Genomic DNA, 19164 nt, shown 5'->3' on the forward strand with positions numbered 1-19164 from the left:
CCGGAGGGGCTCCACAGCCCGGCGGGAGATGCTCGGGGGCGGCGGGGCCGGCTGCCCTCGGCCATCTCTGAGGGCTTCGCCACCCAAACGCCTCAGGGACGCTCTCCCCCCGCGGCTCCCTCCCCTCCCGCCCGCCATCCCGCGGCTCCGCCGTCCCGCCTCCGTTCCCAGGGCGACGGGGACGCGCTCAGCCGCCGCCAGGTACGGATGGGGATCCCCCCTGCATCCCCCGGCACCACCCCTGTGCCCCCCTACATCCCCCCTGCCACCCCCCAGCATCCCCCCTGTCTCCCCCTTCCCTCCCCCGGCAGCCCCCCATCCTCACAGAAAATATTTCTCCCCAAGATCTCATCTCAACCTCCCCTATTCCAGCTGAAAACTGTTCCCCTTCATCCTCCCCCTGCCCTCCCTGATTAAGGGCCCCTCCCCAGCTTTCCTGGAGCCCCTTTTAGTGCTGGAGGCTGCTCTAGGGTCTCCCCGCAGCCTTCTCCTCTCCAGGTTGCTCAGCCCCAGCTCTCAGCCTGGCCTCATACAGGAGCCCTCCAGCCCTCAGAGCATCTTCATCGCCCACCTCCCGATCCCTCCGCTTCCAGAGGTAACTGCGGCCACTCCAAGGCCTCCAATCCTTGATGCCCCTGCTCCCTTGCTCACAGCTCCGCTCTGCAGGGTGGCCCCCAAAAACCTCCACCCCAAGGAGATGCAGCTACCCGCCACGACTCTATCCCTGACCTTTGGTCCCTAGAGAAATTCCAGGATGGCACAGTTAGATCCTGTGTGCACTGAAAGCCCATGTAATCAGTAATCCCTTTTACATGGGCTTCAGGGGAATTCTGCCTGCCTTTAGGTCTGGAAGAACATGCAAAAATGTGCCAATTTCCCAAAGATTGTAGCCCTTAAATATGTTTTCTGTAAGCAATGAAAGGAGGTGGCAGCTTTCCTCCTTTTTTTTGTTGTTATATTTAGACATTTCCTAAGTCTGTTCTGCCTAAGAAAGTTCTTTACTTTGTATTTAACACATTTGCTTCTCCCCCTCAGGCTTCCAGAGGGAAGGAGTGCTGGCACCCTTGGCACCGAGCTGACCTGTGGCATCTGCTATGGGAACGGTGGTGGAGGTGCCCCAACGCGCATCCCAGCCTGCTGCATCCTCCGTGAGTTTCCAGGAGTCTCTTTTGTGTCTGACCTCTGGTTTGGCTGCTTGAGGGGGAGGTTGGGAGGAGGCACTCAGGGGCACAAAGGCATCAGGTAGCTCTTTTTGCTGTTGCTGCAGTCATGGCCTCACAAGTCTCACAGCCTTTGTTTCTGAATCAGCCTCGCTTGCTTTTATTTCCCCAACCAACATTTTATTAGGAAGAGCTGAACAATGGACATTGATCTTTCAACGCTTCTCAAGAGCTGATAAGAGAGCATTGATAAAGTGCCTTAAAATCCTTGGATGGAAGTCACCGAATCATGAAATCTTTCAGGTTGGAAAAGACCTTTAAGATCATCAAGCATGACGCAGCCTCATCAAGACAAGAGGATGTGGAGCAGGAACAGAGCTTTGTCTTGAGCCTTGTTGAATCCAGCAGGGTTTGGATTATGCTGAAACTGTCCGGGAGAGGGCAATGCCACCAACCCAACAGCCACCCTCCTTGTCTGTTCCGAAGGTCACGGGCACCGGGGACAGCTGATGCAGACATCCTTCTGGTACCACTGCCTGTGCCCTTCCTGTTGGAATCCTCTTCAGGGAGAATCCTTGGACTCAGCGGCTGCATTTTTCACTTCTTGTAAAGATAACATTGAAAGGCATCTATTATGATGTTATAAAACTGAAAGAAAAATACGATTCCTGCTACAAGAACTTTGAAATTTAAGAGTGAAACACAAAAGTGGCTGAGCTGGTGGTTAATTTTTAAAAGGTATTTTCAGCACTCAAGCTGACAGACGAATGGCTCAGCGTGCTCTGCCTCTCAGTCTGGCCATCAGAAATGGCCCAGTTTCTATTCTCTGACATCCGTAGTATCAAAGCGAGGCAGTCTGTTTCCAAGAAACACCATGTAGAAGAAAATCTTTGATGACAAAATCTCTGATGGAAAACACACACGAGCCTGTACACAGGCTAGGGCTGGAACAGTCTTTCCATCCAAAACACTTTCTTCACCGTCCCCCCGATATGATATTTCTGTATTGCTGTGCTAGGGGTGACACATCTGGTTTTACATCCTCTGCTTTGCAGCAGGAAACGGAGATATAGAGAGCAGGGATGAGAGAAATGCTTCTTGGTGTGAATAACAGGGCTGTAATTTGCTATGATTTGTTGGTCTGGGAGAAATTGCTCTTCTCTAGACCACATTGGACTATTTTATCCATCACTGTGTCTCAGAAAGGAGGTCCAGGAGTTAACATACAATCTCTATGCACAAATGTAGGTTAAAAGCAGTGACTTAATGACAATCTCTGTATCCTGCTGTTGCCCAAATGTGCTGGAGTTCTTGCAGGGTGAAGCACAAATGGTAGAAGTCCTTTGTTGTTGCCTGTCACTAATGCAACAGGACACCTATGGAATGCCACCAAGAGGGATGATCTTATCATAATTTAAACTGTACATTTTACATTTAAATCCTGTTTGTGCTTTGCATTTCTATGCTGTTCAAACGGATTATCTCTTTCTTCTTATATTTATTGGTTTTTTTAATCCTGTAAATTTAGGTTATGTCTCCAGTATAAAGTCTGTGGCTAAGGACTGCCTGCCTTTGGCTTCTCTGCTTCTGAAAGGACAAACCTAAATATCTAGAGCTCGCAGGGATTACGAGCATAAAATATTTAATCTGTTATCAAATGTATAAAAACAATCAGAGAACACCTAACAGCCATCTGTAATCCCTCTGTGCAGTCAGAGTATATTTGATTTTACTCCACTACATCTGAAGTTAATATTTTTGTTTCAGAAAGCAAAGTGGTGTCGGGAAAGGATGGCCTCAGCATCCTTACCTGTTAATACTAGAGGTCTTCTGTGCCATAGGTTTACTACTAATTGACATTGCAAAGGCATAAGTGGGGATAAATACTTGTTGCTGTCTATTTAGTGGCATTTTGAGTCTCAAAAGCAAGCTGGATCACGGCACCAACTACCACCATTACCAGCTTTGTGCAAAGCCTCGCAGTAATCTGTTGTTTTCCTTAACAGCTGTGATATTGCAATCAATGAAAACATAAAAATCTCAGTTTCCACTGAATTGTGAAAAGTAGGGAAGGCAAACATGAATAAATAATTGAGTTTATGTCATGAAGGCATGGGGGCTGACTCCTTTTAGAATACTTGGATTGGTCAGAGGGAAATTACCTGTCGCTTTGTGTTTCTGTATTTTAGCTGCATCTCCATACATGGTAGGGTAAAACGGTCCAATTGTGCAAGGTCTTTCTCCTCCAGATGCTTCAATACTGAGGCAGAAAAACATGTTTGTTTTTAATCGTGCCTCTCACTTAGAGATGCCTAGCCAGATATTTGGAATCCGCAGGCACAGCCTGGTATCCCTGGCAGTGCTTGCAGTGTTGATCGTGAACGGGCAGGCAGAGCCCCTGGCAGGAGGAGTCGTTGTCCATCCAGAGAGGTTTTGCATTTTTTTGTGTTTCTGGGCATTTCCTGCAAGGTCTCCTGCCTGAAGATATTTGATAATTGTTTCTGGAATGAGCGCGGTTATTGTTGATTTAGAAAATTTGCTAGGGAGTGTATTTATTTCCAGTTTGAAGGTTTTCTGTCTGAATTCTTTTGACTTCGTGGACAGGGCAGCTAGAGCAGGGCTGAGCACTGGGCACATCTGACACCGCTGTGGGGTGGCGTGGTTTGCAGCCTCCCATCTCTACCAGGCTGCTGCCAACACTGCTGTTCCTTTGGGGCTACAGAACGATTGCTGAGAGTTAAAGCTGGCAGCTCTTGCAACCTTTCCTTTTGCTTTTCTAGCTAAAGACATCTGTTTGCTGTTCTCCGACTCCCTCCTTGCCCCCGTGCCGTGCAGGGCTTGCTGTGTTTGGTGCGTTTGAAAATCTCTTCTACGCAGTCGGTTTTGCCCGAGTACGACTGATGGAAATGGGTTTCAGATGTTTCCCCAACTCCGTCCTGGGCCTGCATCTTGTAAGCTGAAGCGTTTCTATAGGAACCGTATGACATCTCTCCCGCTACTCCCCCAGCAGCTCCCGCTCGAGCATGCCCAGTGCGAGCCTTGACTTCGGCTCAACTATCTGTGTGCAGTAACGAGCTGCACATATGGGACTATGAATGCGGTTCCTGATGAGCTCCAACTCTTTGTCTTTGGGAGGAGGAGAAAGAGGTTGTACCCAGAGCTGGAGGATCTGCCCTGTGCCCTCTGAGACCCTCGCCCGACGGAGGGCTCGTGGAGAATGCTCGCTTGTTTGGCCAGGGGGAATTTGCTGGACATCCTTCAGGAGGGCTTCACGGAGGTAAATGCATGTCCCAAGTCTCACACAGCCTTTCCCGGGGCAAGGCAGCATGATTTTCTGTAGCATCTCTTGGGAATTGTTGTGTCTCTTAGTGCTTTGAGGAATGGAGAAGGAAAAAAATGGGCAAGATTTCAGGGTGGGAGAGCTGCTTTCTAACGGAGGGGCAGACTGAGCAGCTCAGGGGTCTGCAGATCAGCAATTTAAGAGTTTGTAGCTGTTTTACAGTTGGCGTTTGTAGCTCGGAGTTTTTATTCTTTTCATGGCGCTTTACTGTTGTACCAGTAAATAACATAAACTGCAGCAAGGCTGTGGGGCACAGTTTATTTTATAGAACTGACTCGTCTCCTGAGTGTATGAAGTCTCTATGTCTGCAGGCTGTTGGAAAGGCTGTAAATCTGATTTGTGGACACACATTTCTTGGGGGAGGCTGACAAAGAGCAGGCTGGCTGGGTTATTTCCCCATCTTGTTCTATGGATTGAATGTCTAGGGGAGTGAAATTCATCTTGGTTAGGAAAATATCATGTTAAAAGTATTTGTTATTTGCTTATTCTGCTGTTAGGGAGACTAATAAATCATAAAATAAGGAGCGAGAAGTACCCAGAAATTCCAGAGAGGAATCTTGTAACAGCACGGAGAACACAGATTGCTGTTGGCTTCCCTCTTCAGGAGGCATAAAAAATCAGTTCTGTTGGACTTTCTGTGGACTCAGTACTTCATGCCAGGGCAGCTACTGCCTGGCTGGGCATCATGCAGACTGCACTGAGGTGTGAGTTTCTGTCTGTAAGCTGAAAAATCGTGGGGGCTTGTGCTGAAACCAGAATGTGGCTGCTGTTCGCTTTCTTACCTGGTAACAGGGATGATCTCTTGGTGTGTTTTAGTCTTTCTTGGAGGGCATAGCTTATTTCTGTTTGTGTTTAGTGGCTCCTCAACGTTGCAAAGCTCACCCACACCCGACTGTTCTGCCCTCGTACTCCCTTCTTCACAGAAAATGAGCATCCCTCCTGGGCTTCACAGCCCCAGCCACCGCGGGGAAAACAAACTGGGTATGAAACTCGAGCCTCATGGCTACACAGCAGCCACAGGTCTCCTTTCACAGCTCTGTGTAATTGCTCCATCCCCTCCTCCACAGACTATCCCAGTCTCATTTTTAGTGAGCAAGAGTGTTGCTTTGGCTCAGGCTTACACTTCCTTTGCCTGAGATCAACACATCCTTCACTAGCATAAGCTAGTAGTAACCTGTATATTAATAATGTAATCAATAATGGGAGCAAAGAACAGTTTTACAGTCAGTGCTAGCCCTACCCTGACTGTCTGGCCTTGACCACGGAGTGCTCAGCTGTGAAAAAAAAGAAGTCCCTCTCCCACCATAAAAACAGATTCACTTTCATGTGTCCCACTTGGGACCTGTGTGCCACATCACACCCTTCACACTGTAACAAAAGTTTAATTAAAATCAGTTTTGCAAGTGCAGAACCTGCAGTACAGAGAGATTAAGTGACTGCCAAGGACATGCATCACATCACAGGCACAGTACGAAACGAGCCAATAATTCCATGCCTTCTGTTTGGATCCACCACCTGTGCTTCCTTCCCTGTCTATTTGTACCATAGGTGCTTATTTATAGAAGCCTCTGCACGTGAAAGGGTGTCCCAAGGTATCTGATGGGAACACTGATGGCTGGAAGGCTGGGAGCAAGTGGCTGCTAAGCCTAAAGCTTGAGTATAAAAACAGATTCAAGATAAAAAGTCAGATTTAATTTAACACAAGCAGTGAATTGGGGTATTGCAGGCATTGCCTTGCTGATGCAGCATCTGTTCTTTAGCTGGAACATCTTTTCTGGCTGGGTGGATCTTTTGGTGACTGGATACCTTGACATACAGGGATGTACTTTCCAAATCTGTGCATTCACATACACAGGTTAGTAAGAAAGTCGCTAGCAAGCTCCTAGCTGTATGCAAAGAGCTGACGTGCAACCCTACACATGCTTGGGACCTAAAGGCCAGGGATAGTTCCCGTTTCTCGAGGGATATGGATTGTGTGTCTCTATCCTGCAGCTTTGCTCAATAAATCCATGCCTGGAAAGTTACCCAACAGCACCAAGATGCTACAGGCAAGTTTCTTTTGTTCCTTTGCGTTCTTTTCCCTCTCTGTCCATCCTGTTTGCTGAGACCCACCCCATCAGCCTCATTATCTCACGAGTGAGGCTGGAGAACACAGCATGGTTGTCTCTTCTGCAGCTAATGCCTGTTCTGCTTCACAGATCTTCTCTTGGGTTGGTGCTTTCTCCACAATGAACAAAAGCACAGATTGCTAAAAAGAGCCTTGTAAGTCACAAGTTCAGTCCGGTGTATTTCCCTTCCCCTCCCTTTCAGAGTCCCTGGCCAAAATATATTGTGGACAGTGTCACCTGTGACCAACAAAATTCATCTAAAGAAGGCTGACTTTTATTTAATATTGAAACACAGTGAACTCCCTTGCGGGCATCATGCAGCTGCTGCCCCTCTCTCTTTAATGGCCTGCCCTGCCTTGAAGGCGTTTCCCTGCTGTTTATTGAGCCTTACCTTGCTCTGAGGCAGCTAAATAATTCAGTCCCACAGCTGGATGGTGCCATGGGAATGTATGGCTGCTAAAAGCAGTGGTTTATAATGCAAGGAAACCATAGAGGGCACAATCCCCTCTGTGGTGACTCTGTCCATGTGGCCTCAGCTTATTCTGTCCTTTAGCAGTGCGGTTTAATTGAGACATGCGCTCACACTTCTGTCAGTCCTTGAAAAGAGATGCTGCACACAGGAACATCTCTGACAGCTCCAAGACATGACTGTGTCTGTATATTAACAATAATGTACCTCTTTCAAGTTGGAAGATCATTTCCTCTGGCAGTTTCAACTTATGTAGTCGCTTGTGTGCAATGAGCCGTTTGAAATAGCTGTGTTTTCCCTCTGAGATTACCAGGAATAACAGACCTGAGATTGGCTCCTCTCCAGAGTGACACGGCAGTGAATTTTTAAGAGACCAAGCAGCAGTTGTTTTGAAATCAAGGTCTCCCAACAAAAGCCAAGTGAAATTCAAGGTTACCACATGTGCCCGTGGGGAGATACCTCCCCATTTTGCGATGTGAGAACTGCCGATCCCCAGTGTACGCACGCAGGAAGGGGTGCAGTGCACACAGGGCTTTGTGTTCTCTCCCTGGCAGGCTGCTCATTGCCTGCCCCCTCACCAAGTACTTCATGTAGTGTTTTCCCTCAAGCAGTGGGTTCTTAGCTGAGTGGCCTCTGCAGAAGGTATTTCCTGGATTTTCCTCTTGTACAGCCTCTCTCCCTCACACTTCAAGGTCTGCTGGATCTGTTAGTGTCTCCTGTCTGTGAGATCCGAATCCTTGCCTGACCTGGGCTCGATTTTGGTTTTCTTTTCTGGTTGAAGCAATTTTCTGGCAGTACAGCCTTGCTACTGTCTTGATCTAGCAGCTACCCTGTTCCCCTCGATGTAACATGTACAATCTGTGATAAAAATGTCTCTGCTACTATGATCTCGGCACAAGAAACTTGCACTCACCCTCTCTTTGCAGTAAGTGCTAATTATAGCTAATAGGATTCACCGTGCAGAGAGCTGTTTTGACTCCTGTCTCCCTCATCCAGTTCAGCCCGTTAGGACCAGCCCATCACTACGTGTTCCCTGTAGTCCGGGATCCCTCGGTGCTTGGGTTTCACCGAATACATGAAGCTGTTTGAGATGTTGCTGTTTTCCACCTGGCTGGGCCAAGTCTCGTTTCACATTAACTTTGTTTTGGTTTGAGTCTGTTAGTGTTTTACGTCCACTCTACGCTGTTAAAGCCATGGGATGGTCAGGCACGTTTGGCCAATGTGAGAAAGACTGGGATCTGAAGAACCAACTAAACCTTGCCAGGTCACCTGTCAGCTCTGCAGGAGACCAAGCAGCTGCTGCACTCTAATTCTGCTAAGTACAGACACCAGAAAACACAGCGGGTCTTCCCACCTCTGAATGTACATGCAGATGTACTTTTGCTGGTTCTAGCAAGCTTGCACTAGCAGGAATTCTCATCAGTTTTTCCAAAGCCCGTGTGCCTGGGCAGCAATAGGACTCTCAGCGAGGGAAGGATGTATTTGCTGTTCTATAGGATTAGGGGTTGAGCAGTTGGGATTCAATCCCTGCCCAAGGTTCACGCTCCGTCTAAGCCAGGCTATTACTTGGTGGCATCGCAGCGGCTCTCCTTTGGCAGGGTGAATTACAGTGCATTTGCACAGTATCAGGCAAAGATTTATTCTTATCGGAGCATTTTACAGAGCACATAAAAATTAGTGCAGCTGCTTTATAGCTAGAAACTGAGGCATACGGAAGTATAGTGGGCTGCCAAATTCCCAGCCAGTCATTGGCAGAGCGAGGAACAAAGTCTGTGTCCTAAGTGTGCCTTTATTGCCCTTCATCCTGGACCAGGTAACCTCACTGGGTGTCCCTTCTCCTTTTCTTCATGTGAAAGGTTCCTGCCTACACACAGCACTGTTCAATCGCTCCGTCTCCTGCCGAAGCTGCTTTTCCTTCTCTGCACAGGGCTGGTGACTGCATCCTGCTAAAAAAAGGAACAATGCTCCTTTTCTTTCCTGAAGCATCATGGAATGTCTCAGTGCAACTGGTTTTGACAGACCTTAGACTTTGTTTGGGTGCAGTGGAACCATTTGATAATTCAGAGTGAATCATGTGCTCCGAAGTACTGGCATCTCTCGTGGCTCAGCTTTTTGCACAGAAACACTGCCCGTGTAAGAAAAGGGCCTCAAAATACCAGACAGGGGGAAAAGCAGGGGCACTGAAACATCTTGTGAAAGTGCCAGAAATTATCCCTAAAGCCACAATCTGGCTTCGAATGGCAGTGACATTTTGGGGTGTGGATGTCTGACTGTTAGTATTTTCACTGCTTGAGTCTTTGCAAGTGACCTTAGAAGTTATAGGAAACATGTACTGGATAGAATATCATTGAAACTTCAGGATAAACTTTCTTTCTGAGTCTCAAGCAAATCAGTGAAAAATTTGGCCAGGTTTGTTGGAAATATCCATACTTTCACTCCGATACGGGAGAAGGGTTAAGGAGCTCCTGGTCTTTTGCAGCTCACACACTATTTCTGTCTCCTGGTGTGCACCAGATTGTGTGGGTGCCTCCTTTTCCAAACTGTGACTCTGTACTGAGACATCGTCTGTGCTCGAGACAGGTTTTTTTATAGAAGATTTGGAAGATACACATCAGACCGAAAGTTATTTTGGATTAAATGACACCTCCTGCTTTAAAGTAAGTGTTTTATGAAAGAGGAGTCCTGTGGGTGTATATCGTTTTTCTGGCATCATGTTCTGGTCATAATTGGGTGGTGTTCACTGTTGGATGCAGCAGGAGCTATCTCAAGTCATTAAGCAGCCTGAATAATTTTTAATGAGCAATTTTGAGGGGGAAAAAACCCCTTCTGCTGGCTTTGAGAGCAGAGAGAAACATTTTCTGTGCTTGTGAGTTTTTATTTTCAGCTTATACAAAGGCCTTCTCAAACAAACAAAAAAAAACACAAACAAACTAAAGAGGAACACTGGGTGGAAAATCACAGTTCCCATCTAATTAAGGTAACGTCAGCAAGCTTAGAAATCACACAAGACCTTAAACGTTACGTTCTGAGTCAATTAGGCCAGGCTTTGAGCTTTGCTGCTGCGGACATTTGGTTTAGTGCTCTGAACAGACAGGACAGTAAATGCCTTTCATACTGGGACCAACCTCATAGCATGAGGGCTGTTATTATCGACCTTGTTAGAGCTGGTGCTTGGGCTGTGTCCATAGGGTGTAAAGGAAAAGCAAAGTAGAGGTTATGAGAAACGTTATTCTTCCAGGCTGCTTCCATAAATTCGACAGTAAGGATAGATTCAAACTCATCAAATGAAGGCAGAAAGGTCTTCTCTTGCTAGAAGCGGAGAGTGTCATGGGAGGCTGCAGTAGCTGGAGGTCAGGCCCTCTGGAGCATCTGCCTGCTGAAGAATGGTTTTGTCCAAGGATGGAGAAGCAGCCAACTTCAAAATGTGCAATGCCCTGATCTCACAGGAGGGGGAAATTAACCTTACGCTGTGTGGTGTAGGTGGCACTGAAAATAGAAGACAGAGTAGTGTATCGAGGTGTTTCATCAGGCTGACTGAACCGATGGATGATTGCGAGGGGAGAAACCTGAGCCCTGACTCAGGTGGTGAACTGCACTGGTTAGGTGAGAACAGCGAGGACGCCTATAGCTGGTAGGGGATTTGCCTCAGAGCTGCTGCTTTTCTTCCACCTGTGGGAAATACTGGATAATGACACTTAATTGTAATTATCAGTAAGGAATTGCAGCCACTGAGGAAGATCTGCTGATCCTGGAAGGGTTTTCTCCTTCTTCATAGCACTGTCTGGCAGTTGAAAGCACAGATACATGCTCCTGACCGCCACAGCTGTTTTCTCTAGCCAGGAGATCTGAGGTGCTTCTTCAGGGTGTGCTGGATAAGTGATCCAAACTAAAATCCTCCTCTAAGACGTGTTGTGCTTGCTGAAGTGCTAACCTGTAACCGCCAGCAGAAGTGCCTGCAATTTGGGAAATTCCTTACAGCTGCAGGTGGCCCCTTTACCTTGCTTTATAAATCTTCTCCTGAGCATTTTAAGGCTTCTGGAGTGCCTTGGATTCAAATGCCCCACGATGATCTACTGGGGAGCTGAAGCAGTGTGGGCTCCAACTTCCATCAGGTAAGGGAACTGCTCTTCCCATTGCAAGGTACAGGTAAACTTGGCCTTTTTTTGGAACACAAAGCTGTGCTAACAGAAATAGGATTAAGCTTAACTCCACTATAATCCTGATAACATGTACTCTGTGTAGTAAATCTTAGACTGGGCTGGGCCCAGTTGAGTGAGCCCTGTTGAGTCTAAGACTTGGCTGAACAGCAGCTCAAACAGCCTGAGAATAGGGAAGGAGTGCCTTTCAGATGTGTCCTCCACCTCCTTCTTTGTTTTCAACCTCCTTTCTCTCCCTCCTCTTGAATAAGAGGAGCTGAAAGCCAGGTGAGACTGGATGGGGGCACGTGTATCATTTGAGCTGTGATGCTGGCAGCCAGAAATGGTGAAAGCGCGTGCAGTTCTGGTGTGGACAAGTGATGAGCTCAGGCTTGGGAGTGTTTTTGTGGGGTGGAATAGTCCATGTAGAGCGGCTGCTTTCCTGGGAGAATACATCCCAGTAAATCTTTGTTCTCTGTGTGCTGGAAGTTGATACCTAGAGTACTTTCCAGAGCAGATGCCATGAATGATGTCTGTCCAAGTAGCAGATCATGTTGCTGTGGTAGGATATGGGCTGTTCTGTTGTAAACTGAGATACATGGCTTTGCCTTTGAAGGTAATAGAATTCAGAGGAATTGAAACGAGTGGTTTACCTTTTTTTTATGAGTCTAATTTATTATACTGACTCTGTGGCTGTGGTGTTTGTGTTGGAGGTGTTGGAGATGTAGGACTTCAAAGGAATGGCCAACAATGTCCTTGTCAGGGCCCAGGTCGTGCCAGCCAATGTAAAAGGCACAGTGAGCAGCAAGACAAAGCATTTTTGACTCACTAGCCTGAAAACTGTGATTGGGGATTTCTGTGAAGGGGCTCGGGGGCTTTGTCCCTTCATACATTTAACACTTGACTATTTTTAGGTCACGAAGCTTTGATATCTGTGATTTTCTTGGTAAGTTCAGTCACTTGCTCGCCTCGGCTGCCAGAAGCGACAGCTTACTCCTGGGTTTTCAGCTTTGCAGCAATCCAAGACTCTTGTTAAAGCTGCTAGTTCTAATTTTTGGAAGCAAAATGAGGAAATGCTGAGTAGTCCAACTGCCTGAGATCCTGCAGGAAAATCTTATGCTTTAGTGGAGAGGAGGAAAAAGCCAAAACAACCAACCAAACAAGAAAGTCAGTCTGTTAATGAAACGTGAGTCTCCAATGTTACAGCAGCTAGTGCTATGAAGTTACTTTGGAATGGTGACATCCATATTCCATTGCCTCAGAATCCTCCTTTTAATAATCTTTGTTTAAAACCTAAATGCACTGGGATTTAGGAGTGCCTTTTTTTCTAATAATAACAATTTCAACCCTTTCATGCTTTTAAGAGAGAAATTTACCAAAAATGCTTTCTTATGAAAACATGAAGGATGTTTAGAGAAAGGAAATAGAAAACAAACTGCCCATTGAAAGGGTCTGTTTTTCCTTTGAGTGAAAACAGCAATGTTTGGATGGAAGAAAACCACATTGACTCGTATGAAAACTGCAGTTTTTTGGCAGGCTGGAAATAGTACAGTGTAACAATTTAGAACTTCATACAATTAGTTGAAAAATGACAACAAGGTGGTAAACACAACCATGATGAGATTATTTCCTTAAATTACATAGACGTAAGATGCAGTTTTCATGCTGCAACCCTATTAAGTGTATCTTTGCTTACAAATCTAGTTATTTCTATGGTGATATTGTATTCCTTATAAACAAACCTGTTTGTGGCCACTCTGGCATCAGACTGAGACTGAATCTCAGTGCCCAAATGATCAGTTAAAATACAATTGTTTCATGCAGCTGGCAAGAGTTACCTCTGCTGTGCTGAAAAATCAGTGCAGGATCATGGAGTGCAAGACAAAGTCCAGGCTTGTTGATTCTCCACAGTTCCCAGTTAGGTAGAAAATAAAGACCTCAAACTGGGCAGGTAAACTGACCTGCATTGCTACTGTGAGAGCCAAAGAAGAGCGTGCAGATCCCACTCACATGACAGACCAAGCCTGCTCTGGCAATCGTGCATCACATCTGCTGCTTCTGCTTCCTTTTTCCCAATGCCATCAGGCTGTCCCCCAGCCTCCTCGCCTCTCTCCTGCTCTCCAGCTCTCCGCTGAGTGAGCACATCTGATTCAATGCAGGTCCAGTCCCCTTTCTGAGCCAGCAGACCGAACCGTGGTGCGATTAAAGTTGGATTTCCTATGTCGGGATAATTAAGAATGAAGCTGTGATCAGATTGTGACTTTGATGGGCTGTAAAAGCATCAGCTCTGACTGACATTGCTGAGATAATATGGAATGGAGACTTAAACATGCTGCATTGGCAGAATAAGGGGAAGCTTAGTGAAAAGGGAGGTAATCTTATAAATGGATCAGTTTGTTTACCCTCCATGTACCACACCAGCCCTGCCCAAACGGATTTCGGTGTTACCAGTGCTGCCGCTAGCCATGGAAGTGCTACTGAGAGAGGGATGGAAAGGGAAGAGGTCCTGTGAACCTGTTCTTTACCTTTCGGTCACTTGGACACTCGCACTGACCAGTAATCTGAGTTTATGCTTTCCTGGTCTCCGCACTGTGGCGAAGTGCAGAGCCATCTCGAGCAGCATCCAGCTTGACCTGCTGGGAAGGCAGCGCTCCCTGCTCTCCCATCTTGCAGGTGTGAAGTGCTGTGGTGAGCCAGCTTTCATGTGTACAGAAATAGAAACAGGGCCATTGGTTTCTTGTTTCTGTGTGTGGGTTTTCCACATCTTTGATATGTGGAAGAAAATGCTGTGGATGGGATGCTGTGAGTGAACCAATTCTGGCACTGAAAATGAGGGGGCGACAGTGTTGGTTTGGCACCAACCTGGATTAAATGTCACATAAAGCTTTTTTCTCAGCTGTGCTTGGATCACAAGTCTTGCCCTGGTGTGGGGTGAGCTGCGCTGCAGTCTGCAGTGATGTCAGCCAGTGCTCAGCAGGCTTAAGGATGAGGTAAGACCACTGGGGCTTGTTTTCCAGGGCAAAAGGCAAGGAAGTCTGTGAAGATTAAAGAAAAGCGAGAGCTATGCAACTTCCCAGAGAAATGGCAATGACATGCAAACGTTTTATTTTCTATTTTCAGCAACAACTTCAGGCATATGTGGCCTGGGTGAATTCCCAGCTGAAGAAGAAGCCAACAATAAAGCCAGTCCAAGACCTGCGACAGGATCTCAGAGATGGAGTCATTCTTGCTTTGCTCATTGAGATTGTGGGTCAGTAATGCCATCTGGCACTGTTTTTCATCTTGCAGTTTTCGATGTTGTGCAGGAGAGGCTGGCCTTGGCGCCGACATCTGTCAGGCGTGCTGGCAGATGTAAATGACAGCGTCAGAGCTTGGGGGGCAGGAAGGAGTGACTTTGAATGAAAACAATTGGAAAGCCAATCATAAATGCTTTTCTGTTGAAGTCCTTATGTTTTAGCAGACAGTGAAATTCGATGTGCTAAAACCTGTCAGGGCCCACATTAACTCCCATGAGGCTGGAATGGAATTATGAAAGGATTTACCTTGTAGGCGAATGGTGCAGGTGATACCTGCTCCACTATAAACCTCCATGGGCTGCAGGGGACAACGTGCCCCACCATGGTCTTCTGCACAGGCTGCAGTGGAATCCATGCTCTGGTGCCTGAAGCACCTCCTCCCCCTTCTCAAGGAATCCACCTCTGTAGCCCCTCTGATACCAAAGCCTTGCTGTGTAAACCACCCAGTCCAGTCTCCTCTCCAACCTCGTTATTCCTGGTACCGTATTCATTATAAATGGGAGAAACAGCCATTCATGCCTCTTGCAGCACCCAGACAAGATAAAAGATTGTCCTATGCCAATAAGCAGTTCCTATGACAGCACCAAGTGGTTCAGTTCTTCTCTAATAGGGTTTTTTTCACTCCTTTAGCTGGTGAGAAGCTGAATGGCATTCAAGTCCACCCCACCAGCTCGCAGGAGATGAGGGAAAATGTGGAGAAAGTCTTACAGTTCGTGGCATCAAAAAAGATCCGCATGCATCAGACATCAGCAAAGGGTACGTACTCCTGGCAGCCACCACAGATGGTTCTATCTGTTGGAGGCTGATTTCTGCCTTCATATCAAATAGATAATGCATTGATTTGTGGGGGAGTTGGGTGGTTCTTTCCCTCCTGTGGTTTAGTAAGAGGTTTTAGGTTGAATGATGCTGTGTTCTTGACTGCTTTTGGTAGCAGCATGGTACACAAACAAAAGTGCTTTTCCTTCTGCTACTGAGCAATACAGAGACCAAGTAATGGCTTAATGAGAAATACAGACTCAGGATCTGTCACTGAAAGGTCATATAAACCTGGGTTGTACTGTTCCTCTCAGTAATGTTGCAGGTTGCCTTACAAGCTTGTGGCCATAGAAGTGATAGCAATACTGGTGTAAGCTTTACATAAGCAAAGATCAACCTGGATCTGCAACAGAACAGATCTGCATGTGGTCCCAGGAGAGGATACAGGCACGAGTCTCCTGGGCATGTGCTCCAGAGCCCTGGTCATGGTTCTGACACTGACTCATGCTGAGATTTCAGATGATTCACACACACTTTTGGCTTCATGTTCTCCATGAATTGTGTGGAGGTAACAGGCACTGTGACTAATGATCGGTTGTTCCTAATGTTCTTGTTACTAAACCAAGGAATAACCAGCCTTCAGGCCTCCAGCACTTTGGTTTATTTGGTGGGGTTTTTTTTTTTAGAATGCCTCTGATATTGGAAACCTTGCTCTTATGACTTTGAGTATCTCAGTTGACTGAATTGGTTTGAGAAATCCTATCCTGAAAGAAAGGCTGATCTCTGCAGTGAGTTTGGGATTAACATGTACAAGCTAGATTATATGCTAGGGGAAGTTCCTAGTGTGATGTTATAAAAACTGAGTAATTAATATTTGCAAGTTGCTACAATTTGTTACAGGATAGAAATTGCTAGAAATACGTTGTTGTTACCTGATCTTTAGTATTAAACAAAAAAATGCTAATTCCATATGCTAATTGAAGTGACTGTGAGTACGGTGGTAGACTGAAATAACTGCTGTGCTTTTCCAGTGAGCATTCAGTAATTATCAGGGCTGTCATGTAACCTAGTGGATTGTGAGCTGGAAATGGCCACAGAGGGAGTGCTCAGGTCTATTCCAAGCACTTAAACTTGTGATCTGTAGGTGGCAGGCAGTTTGCTGCTCTGTGCAAAACAAACATCAGTGCTGTAATGCAGCCCTTTATGCATCGTTCTCATTTACCAGCATGGATGTTTGGGTTTAATTATGTTAATTCCTTTTGGCCAGTTAGAGCTCTGGTGGGATGTCATGTTAATGGCATTGTTCTTGGCTTTATTTGCAGATATTGTTGATGGGAACTTGAAATCTATCATGAGGTTGATCCTGGCCTTAGCTGCTCATTTCAAACCAGGCTCTGGGAGAGTGATGCAGCACAGCCCTGCTGGCACGGTGGGGAAGAGCTCATCCACTTTGTCTGCCAGCCACCACCGGCCTCGCTCGGCGGCTGCGGTGGCCCAGGGGGCAGTGGCTGCGCTGGCAGATGTGCGCCAGGATGTCTTGCAATCCGGGCGGGATGTTTTCCGGCACAGACAGAGGTAATGAGTTTTCCCTGGTTATGTGAGGCCAGGTCGTGTTAGCAGATGGATGCACTATCTTTTAAAATAGATGCCTCTTTATCCTAACAATTCCTGGCATAAAGTAGGATTCATGTTGTGTAAACCACTGCAGTCACCCTGAAACCTAAACGGGGGGAGTACTGACCTACCCTGGCTGCCCCATGGGGCACACTGCAGGTATTTCAAGTTATTTTCAGGTTTTACAGCAAAATAACTGTGGGATCTCTTTGGAAAAGAACAAATCTTTATGCCCAAACCAGAGAGGACTCTGCTGCGTCTTTTTCCCATTTCATGCTGAGTGCAGTGCCCTTTCTTGGAGACATTCTCATTTCAAGTGAAACAAAAAGTAAGGTCTTAACTGCAGGTGTACTGGTCACAGATCTGGGAGCCCTTGCTGGGGCATTGAGCCTCTGGTACAAGTCCATTCTGTGTTTTCTGCACTGCTCTTCACCCCAATGTTCTGCTTCCTGCTGTACAGAAGGTGCTATTATGTGCTGTGAATCAGGTGGTGCAGCTGTACCATGGAAGTAGGAGTTCTGGTGATAACAAGTGGGGATGATCCAAGTACAGAAGGAATCTGTAGTTCTGAAAAGCACATTTAACACTTGCAAAAAGGTGCTATGTGGATTATAAGAATAGTAATGACATTTAAATGGGAGCCAGATGGTGGTCTGTTGAGGATTTAATTTACGCAGCTGAAGGTCACTTGCCCATATGATAGCAGCTTGAGGGAGTATCCAAGAAATTAGGTTGAAATGGTGGATTTTGATGAAAAATTTAATGTTAAAGGTTACTCTTACAAAGGCCTTGGGCCAAGAGTTCTTCAGAAAAGCCAATCCTTGTGCTATTTGCACATTCTGTTCTTTTCCTTGCCTTCCTGGAGCTTTTGTAGTTTTCTAGTCGCAGAATTAGGGATGAGTTTAAAGGGGGAGGGCCTGTTTCCCTCACTCCAAGCAGATGGGATGGGGCTCCCTGATATGAGAATTGCCTTAACTAGCAGATTTCTAGCTGTCCCCTCCTCCTTACCTTCCTTTCATTAGCTTTCCTACCCTCTTTCTTGGAGACAAGAATTTCTGCTCCTATCAAGTAAGGGTTCTCCGACTCCCTCACTGTATGATTATCATCCCCAGAAACAGCAGCATGGATGAGGAGATTGAGAACCCCTACTGGAGTGTGCGGGCACTGGTGCAGCAGTACGAAGGGCAGCAGAACACGCCAGTGGAGTCCCATTCTGGCAGGTAAGGAACTCTATCTCCTTGTGGTCCTTTGACTTCCCCTAATGTATCCTCTCATATCACTATCTGGTTAGCTCTGATAGAAAAGAGAATTCCTAGCATATAGTTTCCTGGAGAACAAAGCCTCGGTAGCAAACATGAAGTTGTGGTTTACTTCTCCCACAGATGAAATGGATCTCATTCAGGATGAGATCACATACATAAGAGTTTGGAACTTCTGAGTTACAATTATCTAAAGCTCTGGAGTGTTTCTTGGTGAGATCAGGGGAACGGGATTAGGGAAGACCCAGCTAAAGATTTCACTGGGAACCTGAAAGTACAGGTGGAGGGTTTTGAGGAAGTGCTGATATGAGGGACAATGAGGTGGAGCTGGTGGCCTGTTTCACTGGAAGGAAGGGGCTATGGTGTGAGGGATGGATATTTCGGAGCTGATTAAAAAGATGAGGAGGAAAGGAACTTAAACAAATCTCACACACAGTAGCATGGATCAGTTACAGCCTTTACATTTTCCACCAGAGAACAAGAAATTGGCTTGAAGACAAAGTACTGTGTAACCAACATGCTAGATCTCCCTCTGGATCTGATGCTTTGCTCCATTTAACCTCTTCTGGGATAGACTAAAGAGAGCAGAGCTGCAGGGCTCTGATTCAGTTTTCTGTGTCCAGCGTAAGCTTGAGCTCTGCTTCATTGTCTCCTTGTCCTGCCTGGGCTGCTCAGAGTCCCTCCACAATCTCCACCCTGCAGCGTGTGCAGGATTGAGGAGGTTCATTTCCTTAGCACAGAATTGCCCCTGACAGCTTCCAAACAGGCAGGATATCTTCACAGGATTTCAGACCACTTTTGACCCTCCACAATACAAAGAGGCCTCCATGTACCCAAGAATTAAGGTTGCTTGGCTCAACAGAGGAAAAAAAAAACAACAACTATACAATAGTTTGTATTTATCCCCAAAATTTGCTGTGTGTCATTGTGATGTCGTGTTTATAAATAGAGACATAGACATTTGGAAGAGTGGGAGCTCTGTTGTGAGCCAGTATTGGACCACTGCCTCCACATGATGTCAGTAGA

At 46.4% G+C, this 19164-nt stretch overlaps 1 protein-coding gene across 2 annotated transcripts in view; it reads left to right on the forward strand.

Moving 5' to 3' along the window:
• Window positions 1–4196: 4196 nt before the first annotated feature.
• The window catches only part of DIXDC1 (DIX domain containing 1), a 31584-nt gene continuing 16616 nt past the window's right edge, over window positions 4197–19164 (forward strand). For both annotated transcript variants that reach the window (XM_069876402.1, XM_069876403.1), the window contains exons 1-5: window positions 4197–4437; window positions 14334–14463; window positions 15140–15265; window positions 16588–16840; window positions 17992–18099. In XM_069876402.1, the coding sequence (XP_069732503.1) occupies window positions 4378–4437; window positions 14334–14463; window positions 15140–15265; window positions 16588–16840; window positions 17992–18099 (677 nt within the window). In that variant the 5' untranslated portion in view covers window positions 4197–4377. The remainder of the gene's footprint in view (window positions 4438–14333; window positions 14464–15139; window positions 15266–16587; window positions 16841–17991; window positions 18100–19164) is intronic.

Source organism: Phaenicophaeus curvirostris, chromosome 25, assembly GCF_032191515.1.
Source record: "Phaenicophaeus curvirostris isolate KB17595 chromosome 25, BPBGC_Pcur_1.0, whole genome shotgun sequence".
Classification (NCBI taxonomy): domain Eukaryota; kingdom Metazoa; phylum Chordata; class Aves; order Cuculiformes; family Cuculidae; genus Phaenicophaeus; species Phaenicophaeus curvirostris.